This window comes from Gossypium raimondii, chromosome 8 (genome assembly GCF_025698545.1).
Source record: "Gossypium raimondii isolate GPD5lz chromosome 8, ASM2569854v1, whole genome shotgun sequence".
In the NCBI taxonomy this organism is placed as follows: domain Eukaryota; kingdom Viridiplantae; phylum Streptophyta; class Magnoliopsida; order Malvales; family Malvaceae; genus Gossypium; species Gossypium raimondii.
The window spans coordinates 42,026,320-42,042,811 of NC_068572.1; the positions used below are offsets into that span (position 1 = coordinate 42,026,320).

Below are 16,492 nucleotides of genomic sequence, written 5' to 3' on the forward strand. Positions count from 1 at the left end.
GACTTAAGAAGAGGTGAAATATGGATCTTTACCCACTAGAAAACTTTAGAGAAAGTTTTTTCGAAAGTAAAAAATGAGGGTTATTAATTTTGAATAAAATAGTGGGAGTATCATTTAATAAAAGTCCTTTTAATGATTATAATAAAATTGGTAAATGTACTCATGAGCATATTTTATTATTGTAGATTAATTATGGCAAACAACACAAGTTTTTATCATTGTGATCGATCCTTGAGAAGGACAAGTTGAATGGTTTGAACTTTTTTAACTGGTTCCGTAACTTGAGGATTGTCCTCAAACAATAATGGAAATTACATGTCATTGAAGAACTTGTTCCTTATCAACCAGTAACTAATGCCTTTAGAGTGGACACGGATGCTTACAAGAAGCATCTTGATGACATGTTAGACATAGGATGTCTAATGCTTGCCACCATGACTCTTAAGCTTCAAAAGCAACATGAGGATATGGTTGCCTATGATATGATCAAGCACCTTAAGGAATTATATGAGGGGAAAGCACGTCAAGAAAGGTACGAGACCTCTAAAGCTCTATTTTGATGCAAAATGGTGGAAGGTACTCTTGTGGGAACTCATGTTCTCAAGATGATAGGCTATACTGAAAGCCTTGAAAAACTAGGATTCTCTCTTGGTGTGGAGTTGGCAACTGATGTCATTCTGCAATTATTGCCGGATAGTTTTAGCCAATTTGTCCTTAATTTCAACATGAATGAGATTAATAATACTTTGCCATAGTTGCTTAGCATGTTACGAACTACTGAAAGTAACATGAAAAAGGTTGGGCCTAAGTCCATTTTGATAGTCCTTAAGGACAAGGGCAAAGAAAAGGCAAAGCCTAAGGAAAATGGCAAGGCCAAGCCCAACAAAGGAAAAGCTGCATTGAAAGCTAAAAGAGGAATTGTTAAGAAAGGAAAATGTTTCCATTGTGGTAAGATCAGACATTGGAAGAGGAACTGCATTGCCTATCTTAATGAGGTTAATAAGGCAAAGGAAAACAGAGCGTCTGCTTTAGGTATTTATGTTATTGATGTTAATTTATCAACATATACTTTTTCGGTATTAGATACCAAATGTGGTTATCATATTTGTAACTTTGTATAGGGATTGCAAATGAGTAGGAATCTGGCTAAATGAGATGTTGACCTATTAGTTGGGAATGGAGCAAGAGTTGTTGCATTAGCTGTAGGAACACATATTTTATAATTGCCTAGTGGACGTGATTTAATTTTGGAAGATTGTTATTTTTTGCCAAGTTTGACTAGAAACACTATTTCAATTTCTTGTTTAGTCAAAATTGGTTTTGAGATAATTATTAAGAAGAATTATTTTTCATTTTATCTCAATAATGTTTTCTATGGTTCGACACAATTAGTAAATGGCCTCTACATTTTAGATCAAGATAGATCCATTTATAACATAAATACTAAAAGATAAAAAATAAATGACTCTAATCAAACTTATCTTTGGCATTGTCGTTTGGGCCATATAAGTGAGAAGTGCATATCAAAGCTCCATAGAGATTGGATTTTGAATTATTTTGTTTTCGAACAATTGAATATATGTGAGTCTTGCTTGTTGGGTTAAATGACTAAAACTCCTTTTAATAGTAAAAGTGAGCGAGCGAGTGATTTATTGGGCTTAATACATAGTGATGTATGTGGACCAAGAAACACACAAGCCAGAAGAGGTTTTCAATACTTCATTACTTTCACTGATGACTTTAGTAGATATGAGTATATTTATCTTATGCGCCATAAATCTAAAGCACTTGAAAATTTCAAGGAATTTAAAATTGAAGTACAAAACCAAGTAGGTAAAATTATTAAGGCAGTTCGGTCAAATTGATGAGGAGAGTACTTAAGCTTAGATTTTGATAAGTCTTTGAAGGAATGTGGGATTGTCTCACAACTTACACCTCCTGGTACTCCACGATGGGATGGAGTTTCTGAAAGGAGAAATCAAACACTTGTAGACATGGTTCGATGAATGATGAGTCATGTTGATTTTCCTACTTCCTTTTAGGGACATGCACTTGGAATAATTACTTTCACACTAAATCGTGTTCTATCTAAATCGATTCAAAGGACACTATAAGAGATGTGGCCTGGAAAGTGTCCTAGTATGTCTTGCATGAAGATTTGGGGTTGTGAAGCTTATATTAAATGTCAGACGGCTACTAAGCTTGAACCCAAAGCTTAAAAGTGCATTTTTATGGGATATCCTAAGAAAACTAAAGGATATTATTTCTTCAATCCTTTTGGGAACAAAGTGTTTGCTGCTTGGAAAAGAGTTCATTGAAATATAGTTTGTCACTAAGAAGGGAAACGGTAGAAGAATAGAACTAAGAGAAATTCGAGAATAGCAATAGATCACTAAACCAAAGATTGAACAATAACAGGTTCCACAAGTTGTTGCGGAACAATCGACTATTTTGGAAACACAACTACCGCAAAGATCTTTAAGAGAACTCCATGTACCTGAGAGATATGGGTTTCTCATTACAACACATGGTCATATTCTACTTATGGATCAAGATGAGTCTAGGACTTACCAAGAAGCGGTGGTGAGCCCAGTTTCTAAGGAATGGCTTGAGGCTATGAGGTTTGAGATGGATTCCATATCAGAAAACCAAGTGTGGGTCTTGGTTGACTCACCTGAAGGGGTTAAACCCATATGGTGCAAGCGAGTTTTCGAAAAGAAAATTGACATGGATGGTAATGTACAAACATACAAAGAGGAATTAGTCGCCAAAGGTTTTCGACAAGTTCATGGTGTAGACTATGACAAAACCTTTTCTCCTGTTTCTATGTTTAAATCCATCCAGATCTTACTTGCAATAGTTGCATTTCATGATTATGAAATTTGACAGATGGACGTCAAAATAACTTTCCTTAATGGGAAACTTGAAGAGGATGTGTACATGACACAACCTAAAGGTTTTGTCGATCCAAAAGATGCTGGTAAGATATGCAAGCTACAAAGATCCATTTATGGATTAAAGCAAGCTTCTCAAAGTTGGAATTTTTGTTTTAATGATGCGAACAAAGAGTTTGGTTTTATCAAAAATGAAGACGAGTCTTGTGTTTTCAAGAAAATTAGTGGGAGCATTATTGTATTCTTGGTCTTGTATGTAGATGACATACATATAATAAGAAATAACATACCTAACCTACAGTCTGTTAAGAATCGGTTAGGAAGTTTTTTCTGTGAAGGACTTAGGCGAGACTACATACACATTAGGAGTCAAAATCTATAGAGATATATCAAGGCGAATCCTAGGTCTAAGCCAAAGCACATACATAGATAAAATACGGAATGGTTTAGTATGGAAGAATCTAAGAAAGGATTCCTACCTATGAGACATGCTATTCACTCTCAAGGAAATGTGCCCTTTAACTTCACAAGAGAGAATGTACGAGTAAGATTCTATATGCTTCGACTATTGGATCTATCATGTATGTCATGCTATGTACTCATCCATATATATCATATGCTTTAAACATGACGAGTCGGTACCAAGTAGATCCTAGTAAAGGTCATTAGATTGCAGTTAAAAATATCCCTAAGTACTTGAGAAGGACTAAGGATACATTCCTTATATATGGAGGTGAGGAAGAGCTAAGTGTAAAAGGTTTGTAACGCCTCGAAATTTGGGCCTTGAGCAAGGGAACGGTTAGGAAACTGTGCACAAAAGTATGTCTACTTTAGTGGTTAAAGGTCCTAAGAGGAGTTGGAAAAGTCCTGGGTTCAAACCTGAGCTTTAGCAAAAATTTTAGTTTTAAGTGGATAAAACCCTGGATGCTTGGATGTAGGCCTTTTAAATTTTTGTGTTAAAAAATGTCATAAGGAAGCATATGGTCTAGTGGTTGTGCTGTCATTAAGGTTACAAGGGAGCCTGGGTTCAAGTCTTGGCTTTTGCATTTTTTATTTTTGTTTTTCTTTTAAAGGAACTTGAACTTTGGCCTTTAGACCTTTTAATTAATTGAAGATAAAATGTGGCACAAAAAGAGATTGTGGTAAGGAGGCAAATGGTGTGAATTGGCTGATGCGAGAGCTTGGGTTCGAATCTCTTGGCATGGAAAGAGTATTTATTTTATTTCCCTGCAGCATGAAAAGTGGAGTTAGACTGAAACTTTGCAAGGTGAAGTTTGAATTGGTCTTAGAGTTGTTATGGACGATATCAAGGAGGGATAAGGGGAGGGATTTGGGGAGATTTTCAAAGAGTTTGAAGGGGGAGGAGAGTAATGGCTGAATGGGACTCTAAGGCCTTAAGAAATTCGGCTGAGGGGTTTTCTCTGAGTTTTGGTTAGTTTCTCATCGGTTTCTGAAATTGTGAAGGCTCTTTTCTTTCTCCGCTCTCTTGTGTCGTATTTGCAAGTGGCCATTTGTGCATTTTGAGTATTCGACTCCTGCCATTCTAGTAAATTAAACTACTTTGTTTTCAAGTCCATTCCTCTCCCCTTCTTTTGCACCAACATCTGTCGAACTCTTCTTCTCTATTCTTTTCAAGTTCGGCCAACTGCTTGTTTCATCCCTTCTTCCCTATTGATTCTTTCGGTCAAATCTATCTCCCTAGCCCTTGGGACTCTTCCTCCTTTTCAGCTTGTGACCAAAAGTTCTTCCTTTCATTTTCGATTCAAATTCTTCTCTGGTTCTTACTCTAGCCGAAACTCAACACTGTCCTTTCTCTGTTTCAGTTCCGCAAGTATCTCTGACAATGCGGTAAGTGGTTGTATTCCCTCTTTCCATTCAAATCTATTTTTTTAAACTTTTCTAAAAGCCGAATATTCTTTTGGTTGAGAAGATGGTATTCGTGGATTCAAGCCACATTTTCAATCGACCCTAGCTAACAAGATCTGTTTATAATTTAGATTCTCGACAAGGCGTGTGATCAATTTTGGGTTAACGATCTTAGAGGATTAAGCCACCCTCATTTAATCAAGGTAAGGTGGTTTATTTTTGGGCTAAAATTTAAGAAGTGGTTAACTTGATTCGTCAGTTAACTAAATTAAGGTTGGAATGAATGTAGGTTAGTGCTCAAGAGCTTTTGGCAAGTGTTCACAAACAGTTGTGTATACACCCTAATATGACTATAACACGACAAAAGCCGAAAAGCTAGGAATACGACGATTGAGGCCACATGGGTTTGCGAATGTCCGCATGGTGTAATGAGCCCACAAAGGTGTTAGACTGTAGAGGCCACCACGAGCGATCTCGTGCTCTTGGGCTGTTATGGGCATCGTTGGGCTAAAATGGGTCGTGTGGGCGCAATGGGTTCCTGGGCCTCACACAGACAAAAACCTCGTTAAATGGAATATTCTAGACTGGGTTATGTAGTTCGCGTAGCCGTGGCTGAATTTGGGCCAAATGGGCCATACGAGCGTGTGGGCCCACTTGGGCTGAATATGGGCCTTGGGCCCATTTACACCGTTATGACCATTTAGGTTATCCATGTCGCTCGATGTGACTGTAGACCTTTGGAAAGGTTGTTAAATGATCGAAATACCTCTGTAAGTTAAAATAACTATAATGCCCTTGGAGGGTAAATGACTATTTTGTCCCTCGACGGTAAATGGTTGATTTGTGATATGGTTTGATTGACTTAACTGTGAATGATATGATTGACTTTGAGCATGGCATATTGAATACATGACATACTGCATGGGGTTGGGATCTTGTATTGGATGAAGTGATTGATATGTGAGGGTCACACGGGTCGCATGAGACGACTGTAGACCCACCGATGGCTTTAAGCCGATTATGTGATTGGCAGCTCTGCTGCAATATTGGTTAGTGCCACAACCGGTGCTACTTAAGAAGTGTAGGGATGGGTGGGTCGGTTTAATCCCCACATGAGTGTAGGGTTGGACAGGAGATGGAGTGCAGGGTTGGTATGGGTATTTATGCATTGCATATATTGATTCTGATATTGAGATTGGCTTGGGCCCAGATATATGCGTTATGTGCCATTTGATATGGGCTCAGGCCCAACTAAGGCTGATGGGGCTAAGGCCATTTGCCACCGGTATTGGAATGGGCTAAGGCCCACACTGATATTGTTACTATTAAAGGCCTCAGGCCTAGTCTGATTCTGTTTCTTTAATAAGGGGATTACACACTGAGTTTTCATAAACTCACCCTATTTTTAACATTTTAGGTAATCCCCAGCGTTAGATGGTTTAGAGCTGTGAGGGACTTAGAGAGGGCCACACAACTACACATGTTTTATTCTGTTTTTCTCATTTACTAAAGCACTTTGATTTTGATTCGGGTTGTACTAAGGCCTCTATAATTTCTTGATTTTAAATTTGGGATTTGATGTGATTGTGATTTATATCTGCTAGAAGTAGAACACGGTTTTCCAAAACAATAATTGTTTTCTAACATTACGTTTCTGCAACTCAACTTTTAAAATATCACGTTTTCGTAAGTCATTTGTTTTAAATTAAGCTTCCGCAACAATAAGGTTTTGAAGGTTATAACTTTTCTTTAATAAACCTGTAATAGACCCAATTTGCTTGAGCCCAAAAGCACAAACACAAAAAACCAAAAATAAAACAAAAAAACCAATAGCAGTCATTTTTTTAATGTTACAAAGCCTAAATCTAACACCACCTAATTACCACACCCAAAATACATTACCCAAGCCCAACAACACCTAGCGCAACTATCATATGGCCCGATACCAAAGAGAATCAGAAACCCTAGGGCAGCAACACAACATCCAGCGCCGCAGCCAATTTGCCCTCGTACGTGGGCCACCGCCGCGTACCAAGCCTCTACCTCTGTACCTCCAGGCTGGCGGAATACCTGCAAAAGAAAACGCACGAAAACAACAGCAAATAGGAAGATAACAGAATAGGAAGAACCTTTTATTTATTCTAATTTTTATTTTTTTCTGTAAAATCGGGCTATAAGAGGGCCATTCGAACACTGTAAACGGATTACGCATTCAGAATAGAAAAATCAAATACCAAAAAGGTGATTTCTGAGTTTGCTTTTTTTTTTGTCATTTTTCATTCTGCTAGTATCAGTTTTCTTCGTTTTTCTTTTCTGTGTTCAATAGTCTTTATTTAGGTGAGAAAACGATAAAGAGAAAGGGGAAAGACGTACTTGTTGACGAGATTCGGGCCCTCTCTGCCGTCATCAGAGAACGGGCTTGAATCGGAAGCCATTCATATGCTGCTAGTACAAAACGGCGCAAAACGCATCTGGTGCTAGTTAGGTTTTGACAAAATGAAATAGATTTTTAGGATTTTGGCATTTAAGTACGAAGGTGAAACACGGCCGTTTGGAGTCAAGGCGATGGCTCTAAAACGGTATCGTTTTGAAGACCCGATCCAAACGGTGACCCGACCCGGGAAGGATTCGCGCATTATGGATCGTTTGGTTTATTTATCCAATATGTTCCTCCATGTTTAAGAGGGTTGTAATTTGATTTCCTTTAATGATTTGTAATTTGTACCTCATATTTACTTCTGCATTCATTTAGATCCCAGTTTAAACGGTGCTGTTTCTGTGATTTGATTTGGATTATCCCAATGTTTACGTTGAATTGCTGATTTGGTCCTTTAGTTTTGAAACAAATTTTAATTTCATACAAATTCAGTTTTCTTCCTTAAAATTCAACAGTATTTTTTATATTGTAATAAATCCTATTTTCATATATTATAGTATTTAATATTATTTGTAATATTTATTTTTAATAGTGTTTAAATTTATTATTATAGTTTAAAATGTAATAATTTATTATTTTCGTTGGTATTTTATTTTATTTTTAAAATTCATTATACACCAATATTTTGAGTCAATTGTATTTTGGTTTTGTCTTCTTTTATTATTAATTTAATTTTATTTAAACCTCGATTTAAAATTTGTTGATTATTATTTTCAACTTCAAAATACTTTTCATATTTAATTTTGATTTCAACTGCTTTTTTAATAAATCAATTTTTTATTTTTATTTAACCTTTTTTTGTATTTTAATTTTGTTTTTTACAATAATATTATACGATAATTATATGCATAATTTATATGGAATTATTTTAATATATGTATATGTTTATAAAATGTATTATAATTTATAATTTATAAAATTTTATTTTATGTTTTAAAATTTTATTCATTTTGATTATTTTTGGTTTCTTGGTAATTAAATTATTTTATATTAATTATTCTCATTTTGTTATTTGTTAGATTGATTATTAGTTTATTTGATTATAAATATTGATGTATTATATGTTTGGTTGCCCCAAATTGTAGAATTAGTTTGCTATTCATCATTTGCTTTGTATATTGTTATTCAATTATATTGTTTGTAAAAATTGCATTTCATTAGAACATTATAATCGTTTTATTACAAAATTCCTAAAAAGGGCTTGGTATTCATAGGTTCTCGAGAGAATTGTGCCCTAACTTACTGGGCTTCAATTCTTCTCGATGAACTAAGATAATCAAGTGTTCGTTTTATCAAAACCATTGAATTATTAAAATAAAATTCTTTACATTTCAAAATGTTGGATCTTAACTTACCGGATATGACATTTTGTTATCTCGATTTTAAATAAAGGCAATATTTGATGTTTAAGAATTTCAAGAAATTGAAACCTAACTTACTGGATTCTGATTTCTCAATTGACTTAAATAATCAAATATCCTTCTTAAAATATGTTTAAAATTTTTTAAGAAGGGACGAACCTAACTTCGAAGATTGAACTGTTGCACTGTAACTCATTGAGTGCGGCGATCTGTTTCTTTGAAATAGGTCCATCCACTTAACCAATTCAATTATTTAAGCTTTCATTTCATGGGATCGTATTTTAAAATCTTTTCAAAATTTTGACACTAAGACATTAAACAATCAATTCGGTACCAATTTTGGGCGTCACGAGGGTCTAATCCTTCCTCGTGCGTAACCGACTCCCGAACCAGTTTTTTCAAAATTCGTAGACCCTAAATCATTTTCAAGGTGATCCAATCACACCTCATTAAAGATTGGCGGCGACTCCAATTTTCATTTTTTAAAGTCGATCCCTATTATTTTTTAAATGAAGAAGAGGTTTCGACAGCTAGGCGACTCCACTAGGGATACACCATTTAGAGAGTCAAGCCGTAAAATTAATTGTTTTCTGTCTTATCGTCGAAAATTGAAAATTTGATTTGAAAAATTACGATCCTTTCTTTGAATTTGATTGTATGATTATTGTAGGTTGAGTTTTGTAAAAATCTTCGCATCATATTGCATAAAGGCTATTTTGGTCTTACCTCTGTAAGTGGGAGTGAGAAGCTACTCCTTCGTGAGGTTTTCACCTCCGTGCAGGATAGTGGATCACTTTCGGGATACATCCGTACCTATGTCTTCGTGAGATTTTCATCTCCGTGCAGCCATAGGGAAATGTATTCCCCTGAACCGAACTCGGTCTGTATGAGCCTATAATGGGTGAAGATCGAGGAATCTGCTGGTTCAGGTACCTTAACTTTAGAACCAAACTCCATATAGTGGACTTAGGAACCTAACCCAGGTAGAACTACTCCAAACTCTAGCATTTGTCCAAATAGGTGCTCGATTTTCTTATACTTGCTTTGAATTTTGTTTTGTGTTGTACTAACTTGTTTGTGTTTTGTTGATACTTTTGCATGTCACTGCATATCTCAAAGAGTGTCGATTCATGTTCAATTACTAAATTAGAAAATTGTCATGGAAAAAGAATTTCTTGATAAAGTGGAAGATAATGCCATTGTCCGTATATGGTCAGAGAAGGTGCAATTGGAGAAAGGAGACAGTTTAGCTAAGGGATATATGTCAGAACTTTGGGACTACACTCGTATTAGTGTGACACAAAATAGCCTTTAGGAGTTAATTGAGATTTGGGATCGGTGGAATGATGAAACCAATCAGTTGTTCTACTCTAATTATGGGGACTTGCCGTACTTACTTAACATCAAGGTGGATGAACGACTGTTTCGCACTTTCACTCAATATTGGAATCCTGCATATAGCTATTTTACGTTTTGGAAGAAATTAATGAGTATTACGGGAATGAGCAAACAATGGATCACGGTTAGGATCAAACAAAAGGGCGAGTGTAAATGTATCCCATGGAGGAATTTGCGATACTTGATCCTAGCACATCCTGATGGGAAAAAGAAAGTTGATGTGTTTGCTTTGAGTATCTACGAGTTAGTGATTTTCCCTAGAGCATTGGGGCATGTTGACGAAGCAGTTTCAGATCTCTTTGATTGGTTGGGTAAAGGGGTCACGCCTGTTCCTGTGATTTTGGCTGAAACGTTTAGATATTTGAATGCATGTAGGCGAGCTGGTGAAGACAAATTTATAGGTTGTGCGCAATTGTTGATAGCTTGGTTCTATATTCATTTCTGGAAAGTCTACAAAGTTTCGTATCAGGTTTTTTCTGGGCATTACTCCCCATTAAAAGAGATAGTGGCTACGCCAAGAAGGGACGACATATCAGAAGAAAATTGGATAGCAATTCTGCAAAATCTTCAAGAGGATTATGTGGAGTGGAGAGCTCATTGGTTGATTCCTGATGGAATTCTCTACCGTTGTAGAAGCTTTGACTGGGTTCTGTTGCTTGGGATTTGGGGAGCCGTCGGGTATGCACCTTTGCTGGTCCTAAGGCAATACAATTCAAGACAGTTTGTGCCGGCAACATATGATTTAGCTCAATGTGAGTTCTCGTACCGAGGAGACAATTACAAGAAAAAGGTGAAAGAAATTTCTCAGGCTTGGAATCAGGTTCATAGGATGAAAAGGCTAGCTGTGGGTTCGATGACAACTCCAGAGTACGGTGAGTGGCGAGGTAAAAGAATTAATGATAATATTTCGGAGTTAAACTTGGAGGGTGTTCGACCAATGGAAGAGTACCTACAAGTGATCCCATCAGAGTTGGAGATTATAAAACAAGATTTCGAAAAGAGGAATTTAGAACTTGAAAAGAAAATAGAGCGGGTGGAAGAAGAGAAGATGCATTTGAGGCTAGACGTTGACGTCCAAAAGTTAGAAGATGAAAAATTCAAGAAATGGAAGAATAAAGTAGAGGAGGATCTGGATAGCTTAAAGACGGACTACAAAAAGCTACGAGTATCAATGAGAACTGCTGGGTTGGGAAAGACTTCAGAGCAGTGGCGACAGGAGATCAGGAAGAAAGAAACAAAGCCGATCAGTGGGAAAGAAAGTCCCGGGAGACTCAAGTTCAGAAAGAGACCTTAGAACAGCAGGTGTTAGAAACTCAAAACTATCAAGTGGACTTAAAAGTTAGAATAGCGGAACTCGAGAGATCACTTCTTGCGTATAGAAGTCGTAATTGAATTAAAGACAAGTCTGTGCGAGATTGAAGAAATGAAAGAGAGGATAGAAGAATTGGAGTACGCATTACAAAGCTGTAGACAACAGATCGAATTCTTGGAAGGAAATGAAAAGCGTTGGAGGGAGCAACTTTATCATTCGCGGAATCAAATTCAGAACAGAGATTACATTATGGGTAGGGCTATTGCTCAGATTCGGGAGGTAGCTGATCATTTGCAAACAATGGCAATTTAAGCTGACGTGTTAAGCGTAAAGTATGAGATGGAATCAGATCGGGGTCAGGAGTTAGCTTCATTGTTAAAAAAAGTTAAAACTCTGAGCATTAGGGCAAAGCCATATTTGTAATCCATTTTATGTAAAGAATTTTGTTTATCAATATTGCATTCATTCCATGCATTTTCATTACATGACATAATATGTGTTCAGAATTATTAAGAAGGGTTTTAATTAGTTAAAATTGCCTCAGTTAATCTGGAAACCAACAAGAACTCGTCAACCAAGCACCGCTACGGTACTCGTGCAAAATCGAAAATTATGGATCAAATATTGGAAAAGTTGGAGTGACTGCAAAAGGAAATGCAAGATCAGTTACAGATGCAAATGAAGGAGCAATTAGAAAAAATTCAACATGACATGACAGAAAGGATGGTGGAGTCTCAAATGGACATGATGACTGAGCTGACGCAATTACTAAAAGGAATAAATAAGGGGAAAAGTCTTATGATTAATGATGAAGAAAAAGACAAGAATGGATCCACCTATCCTCCAAGCTAGATCCTCTGTTTCAATAAGGCCTCAGCGGTTTCAAGCTGATATTTCAATACCGATGAACTCCCAAGCTGGATCAGGTTCTAACCCTGGTGAGATCCCGATTAATCTTGCTGTCCCGGACTTCGATGAAGTAGCTGAGAAGGATAAAGAAAAGGAAGAATTACCAAAACAGTTTGAGGAGAAATGGAAGTGGATTAAAGAGAAGTTTAAGGCAATAGAAAACATTGAAAGTTATCGTGGAATAGATGCAAAAGATCTGAGTCTGGCTTCAGATTTGATACTTCCTTACAAGTTTAAGATGTCGAAATTTGAGAAATATAGTGGGACCAGTTGCCCTGAAGCCCATATTACAATGTTCTGTAGGAGAATAACTGGGTACATTAATAATGATCAGCTATTAATACATTGTTTTCAGGGTAGCCTCATTGGGGCGGCGTCTAAATCGTATAACCAGTTGAGCTGGGCCAAAATTAGCACTTGGAGGGATTTGGCGCAGGCTTTTATGAGACAGTACGGTCATGTATCTGAAATAATGCCTGATAGAATCACTTTTTAGAACTTGGAAAAGAAATCAAACGAAATTTTTAGACAGTATGCACAGAGGTGGAGAGAGATTGCAGTTCAAGTTCAGCCACCACTTTTGGAAAAAGAAATGACGATGCTTTTCATCAACACATTGAAGACGCAGTTTATCACGCACATGTTAGGAAGTACCTCAAAGAGTTTCTCGAATATAATCATGAATGGCGAAATGATTGAACATGCTATTAAAAGTGGAAAAATAGATGGTGGGGAGAATCATCGAAGGCCAGTTCCAAAGAAAAGAGAAAGTGAAGTAAACAATGTGAATGCATACAGTAAATCAATTACAGTGAATCGACCAAGGAAGATGGTTGCTAATCAACAAGGCTCATCGAAACAAGAATCAGGAATGAGGCAAAACACTGAGAAGCCCTAGTTCACTCTCATTCCAATGACATATAAAGAGCTGTACCAGAATTTATTTAATGCACATGTTGTTGCTCCTCGTTACTTGAGTCCTCTACAACTCCCGTATCCAAAATGGTATGACACGAACGCGCAATGTGGCTATCATGCGAGAATTTAAGGACACTCAATAGAAAATTGTACTGCTTTCAAGAAGGTAGTGGAAGGACTTATCAAATTGGGTGTTGTCAAATTTGATGACTCACCCAACACAGAAAATCTGTTGCCCAATCATGATGATAAGGGAGTGAATATGTTGAGCGAAGGTACGGGGGAAGAAGTCAAGACTGACATTGCGGAAGTAAAAACTCCATTGAAACGGGTCTGGAAAGAGATGGCAAAAAGAGGGTTAGTTATTTTAGATTTTGAGGAAGGGTATGAGATGGGAAATTATTGTGAATTCACCATCAAACAGGGCACGAAATCCAAGAATGTGAAGGATTCAGGGCTTTGGTTCAAAGCATGATGGATAACAAGGAGATGATGTTCTATGAAGATGCAGAAGAAATGAGGAGCATATGCGCGACAGAGTCGGGAACAGGGACTCCGAAAATAAATCATCCTGTGGTCATTATCTCATGCCCTACGAGTAATGAGGCTAGGTTTCAGGTAACACCAAAAATTCTAATCACAAAACCGTCAAGTTTCACATATAAGGATGACAAAATGGTCCCGTGGAATTACGGATGCAATGTGACAATCCCAGGAAAAGAAGTTGAGGGCAATATGGTAAAAGAATATCAGGAAAGGGGTTCTTATACACGCAATGGGAAGCGTTATGACACTCAAGCAGAATTACCAAGAGAAAAGACTCCGATGGTAGAACAGAGGAAAGGGAAGGCAGCGGAACCTGAGCCATTGGTTAATGAACCAATAAAAAAAGAAGAAGCAAAGGAATACTTGAAGTTCTTGAAACATAGTGAATACAGTGTTGTGGAGCAACTGCACAAACAGCTAGCCCATATTTCAGTATTAGCTTTGCTCTTAAGCTCAGAAGTACATCGAAATGCACTGATGAAGGTACTAAATGAAACATATGTGGCCAATGACATTTCAGTCAATAAGTTGGATCGGTTGATCAATAATATAAGTGCTGACAATTTTATTTTCTTCAATGATGATGAAATACCGTCTGGAGGTAGGGGTTCTACTAAAGCTCTACATGTTACTACCCGATGTCGGTGGGACATATTACCTGGGGTTTTGATCGATAATGGATCCGCATTGAACGTATTGCCTTTGTCTACTCTTAATCGACTACCTGTGGACAGTTCACATATGAAAGCCTGCCAGAATATAGTAAGGGCATTTGATGGAACAAAAAGAGGGGTTATAGGAAGATTTGAAATACCATTAAGAATTGGCTCAACTACTTATGAGGTGGACTTTTTGGTAATGGATATTAAGCCTTCCTACAACTGTTTATTGGGGAGACAGTGGATACATTCGGCAGGGGCAGTACCTTCATCATTACATCAGAAGGTGAAGCTAATATCAGAGGGTCGATTGGTAACAATAAGTGCCGAGGAGGATATCATTGCGATGGTAACGGGTGATGCACCTTATGTAGAGACCAATGATGAGGCAGTTGAATGTTCTTTCCGGTCCTTGGAATTTGTGAACGCAACGTTTATCATTGAAGGAAATAGAATTTCGGTACCAAAGATATCCAAGACTACTGAGATGGGTCTGCAGTTGATGGTAGGAAGAGGAGCTTCGCCAGGGAAAGGGTTGGGAAAATACCTTCAAGGAAGGATTGAAGCACCCATGCTGAAGGAAAAGTTTGATGGTTTGGCTTAGGTTACAAGCCAGATATGAAACAAAAGAGAAAAGAAGTGGAGAAAAGGCAGGAGAGAAGAAAGGCACGTTTAAGCGGAGAGGAAGTCAAGTGGGAGCCTTTGACCTTCCCCCACATATCTAAATCCTTTGTGTCGGGTGGGTTTATTTGCCCTGAGCGAGGGGTGTCCAGAAGGGAAGGCATTGAAGAGATGTTGGAAAATTTTCATATCAATGCTATAGAGACAGCTGAAAGAAGGACCTTGTTGGAGATTTGCCCTTACGAACCTAGGAGTGAGCTAAACAATTGGACTGTGGAAGAAATACCTGTAGTCTTTAGAGCTTATTCAAAGTAATGTTCAAAACATTCTCGTTGTTTTTAGCCTAAGAATGGTAAGAAATCCTTTGTGAAATAGGCTTAAGTTTGAATATCATTATTCTAATAAAATACATCTTTGCATTCATTTCGAGCAGCTATTCTTTTATTCTTTCCAGGCAAGTAAATATTTTCCATTTGATTGATTGTCTTCCAAATGATTTTTTTCATTATATTTATAACCTGATTGTACAAATAATTATTCATAAATTTATATATTTTTGTATATTCTTTGGTGTATCCCCATAGGTCCTCAGATATCAATGACATGAGTGATGTTGTTTCAAACACGGAGTCTCTTTTTGAGCAAGACATGTGTTTGGAAGGATCTCATGACTTTGAAAATGACGAAGACTGTGGTGTATCTCTGGACTTGTTGAGAATGGTGGAACAAGAGGATAAACAAATCTTACCTCATAAGGAATCATTAGAAATTGTGAGCCTAGAGGAAGGAAAAGAGGTGAAAATCGAAACTGATATCACCGCAAAGACAAAACATGACCTCATTGAATTACTCTGAGAGTTCAAAGATGTTTTCGCATGGTCATACCAGGATATGCCTGGGCTAAATACTAGCATTGTGGTACATTGTTTACCTATAAAAGAAGATTGTAAACCAGTTCAGCAGAACCTTAGAAGAATGAAACCTGATGTTATGCTGAAAATAAAAGAAGAGGTCAAAAAGCAGTTCGATGCTGGGTTCTTACAAGAGGTCAAGTATTCAGAATGGGTAACAAATATCGTCCCTGTTCCCAAAAAGGATGGAAAGGTACGAATGTGCGTGGATTATAGGGACTTGAACAAGGCTAGACTAAAAGATAATTTTTCGTTGCCACACATTGATACTCTGATAGATAATACAGCTGGCTACTCATTATTTTCTTTCATGGACGGCTTTTCTAGATACAATCAAATAAAGATGCATCCCGAAGATATTTGGAAAACCACATTCATTCCCCTATGGGGAACATTTTGTTACAAAGTAATACCCTTTGGATTAAAGAATGGGGGAGCAACGTATCAAAGGGCAATGGTCACCCTGTTTCATGACATGATGCATAAAGAAATTGAGATCTATGTTGATGATATGATTGCAAAATCTAGAACTGAAGAAGATCATCTCCGAGTCTTGAGAAAATTATTCTTAAGATTGAGAAAATTTCAGCTCAAGCTCAACCCAGCAAAATGCATATTTGGAGCCAGATCAGGAAAGTTGTTGGGCTTTATAGTCAATAG

The 16,492-nt window shown here is 37.2% G+C and overlaps 2 protein-coding genes across 2 annotated transcripts; both read left to right on the forward strand.

Annotated features, from left to right (window-relative positions):
- Positions 1-10,059: 10,059 nt before the first annotated feature.
- LOC105793332 (uncharacterized) lies at positions 10,060-11,250 on the forward strand. Its single transcript, XM_012622252.1, has one exon. It carries the CDS (start codon positions 10,060-10,062, stop codon positions 11,248-11,250), a length of 1,191 nt encoding a protein of 396 aa, XP_012477706.1.
- A 2,319-nt stretch (positions 11,251-13,569) lies between these two features.
- On the forward strand, positions 13,570-14,904 carry LOC128043049 (uncharacterized). Its single transcript, XM_052634848.1, has one exon. The coding sequence runs from the start codon at positions 13,570-13,572 to the stop codon at positions 14,902-14,904; it is 1,335 nt and encodes a 444-aa protein (XP_052490808.1).
- The last annotated feature ends 1,588 nt before the right edge of the window (positions 14,905-16,492 follow it).

Bases quoted from the DNA above. Each gene is read 5' to 3' on its own strand.
- LOC105793332 (XM_012622252.1), top strand. From the start codon at position 10,060: ATGAGCAAACAATGGATCACGGTTAGGATCAAACAAAAGGGCGAGTGT.
- LOC128043049 (XM_052634848.1), top strand. From the start codon at position 13,570: ATGGATAACAAGGAGATGATGTTCTATGAAGATGCAGAAGAAATGAGG.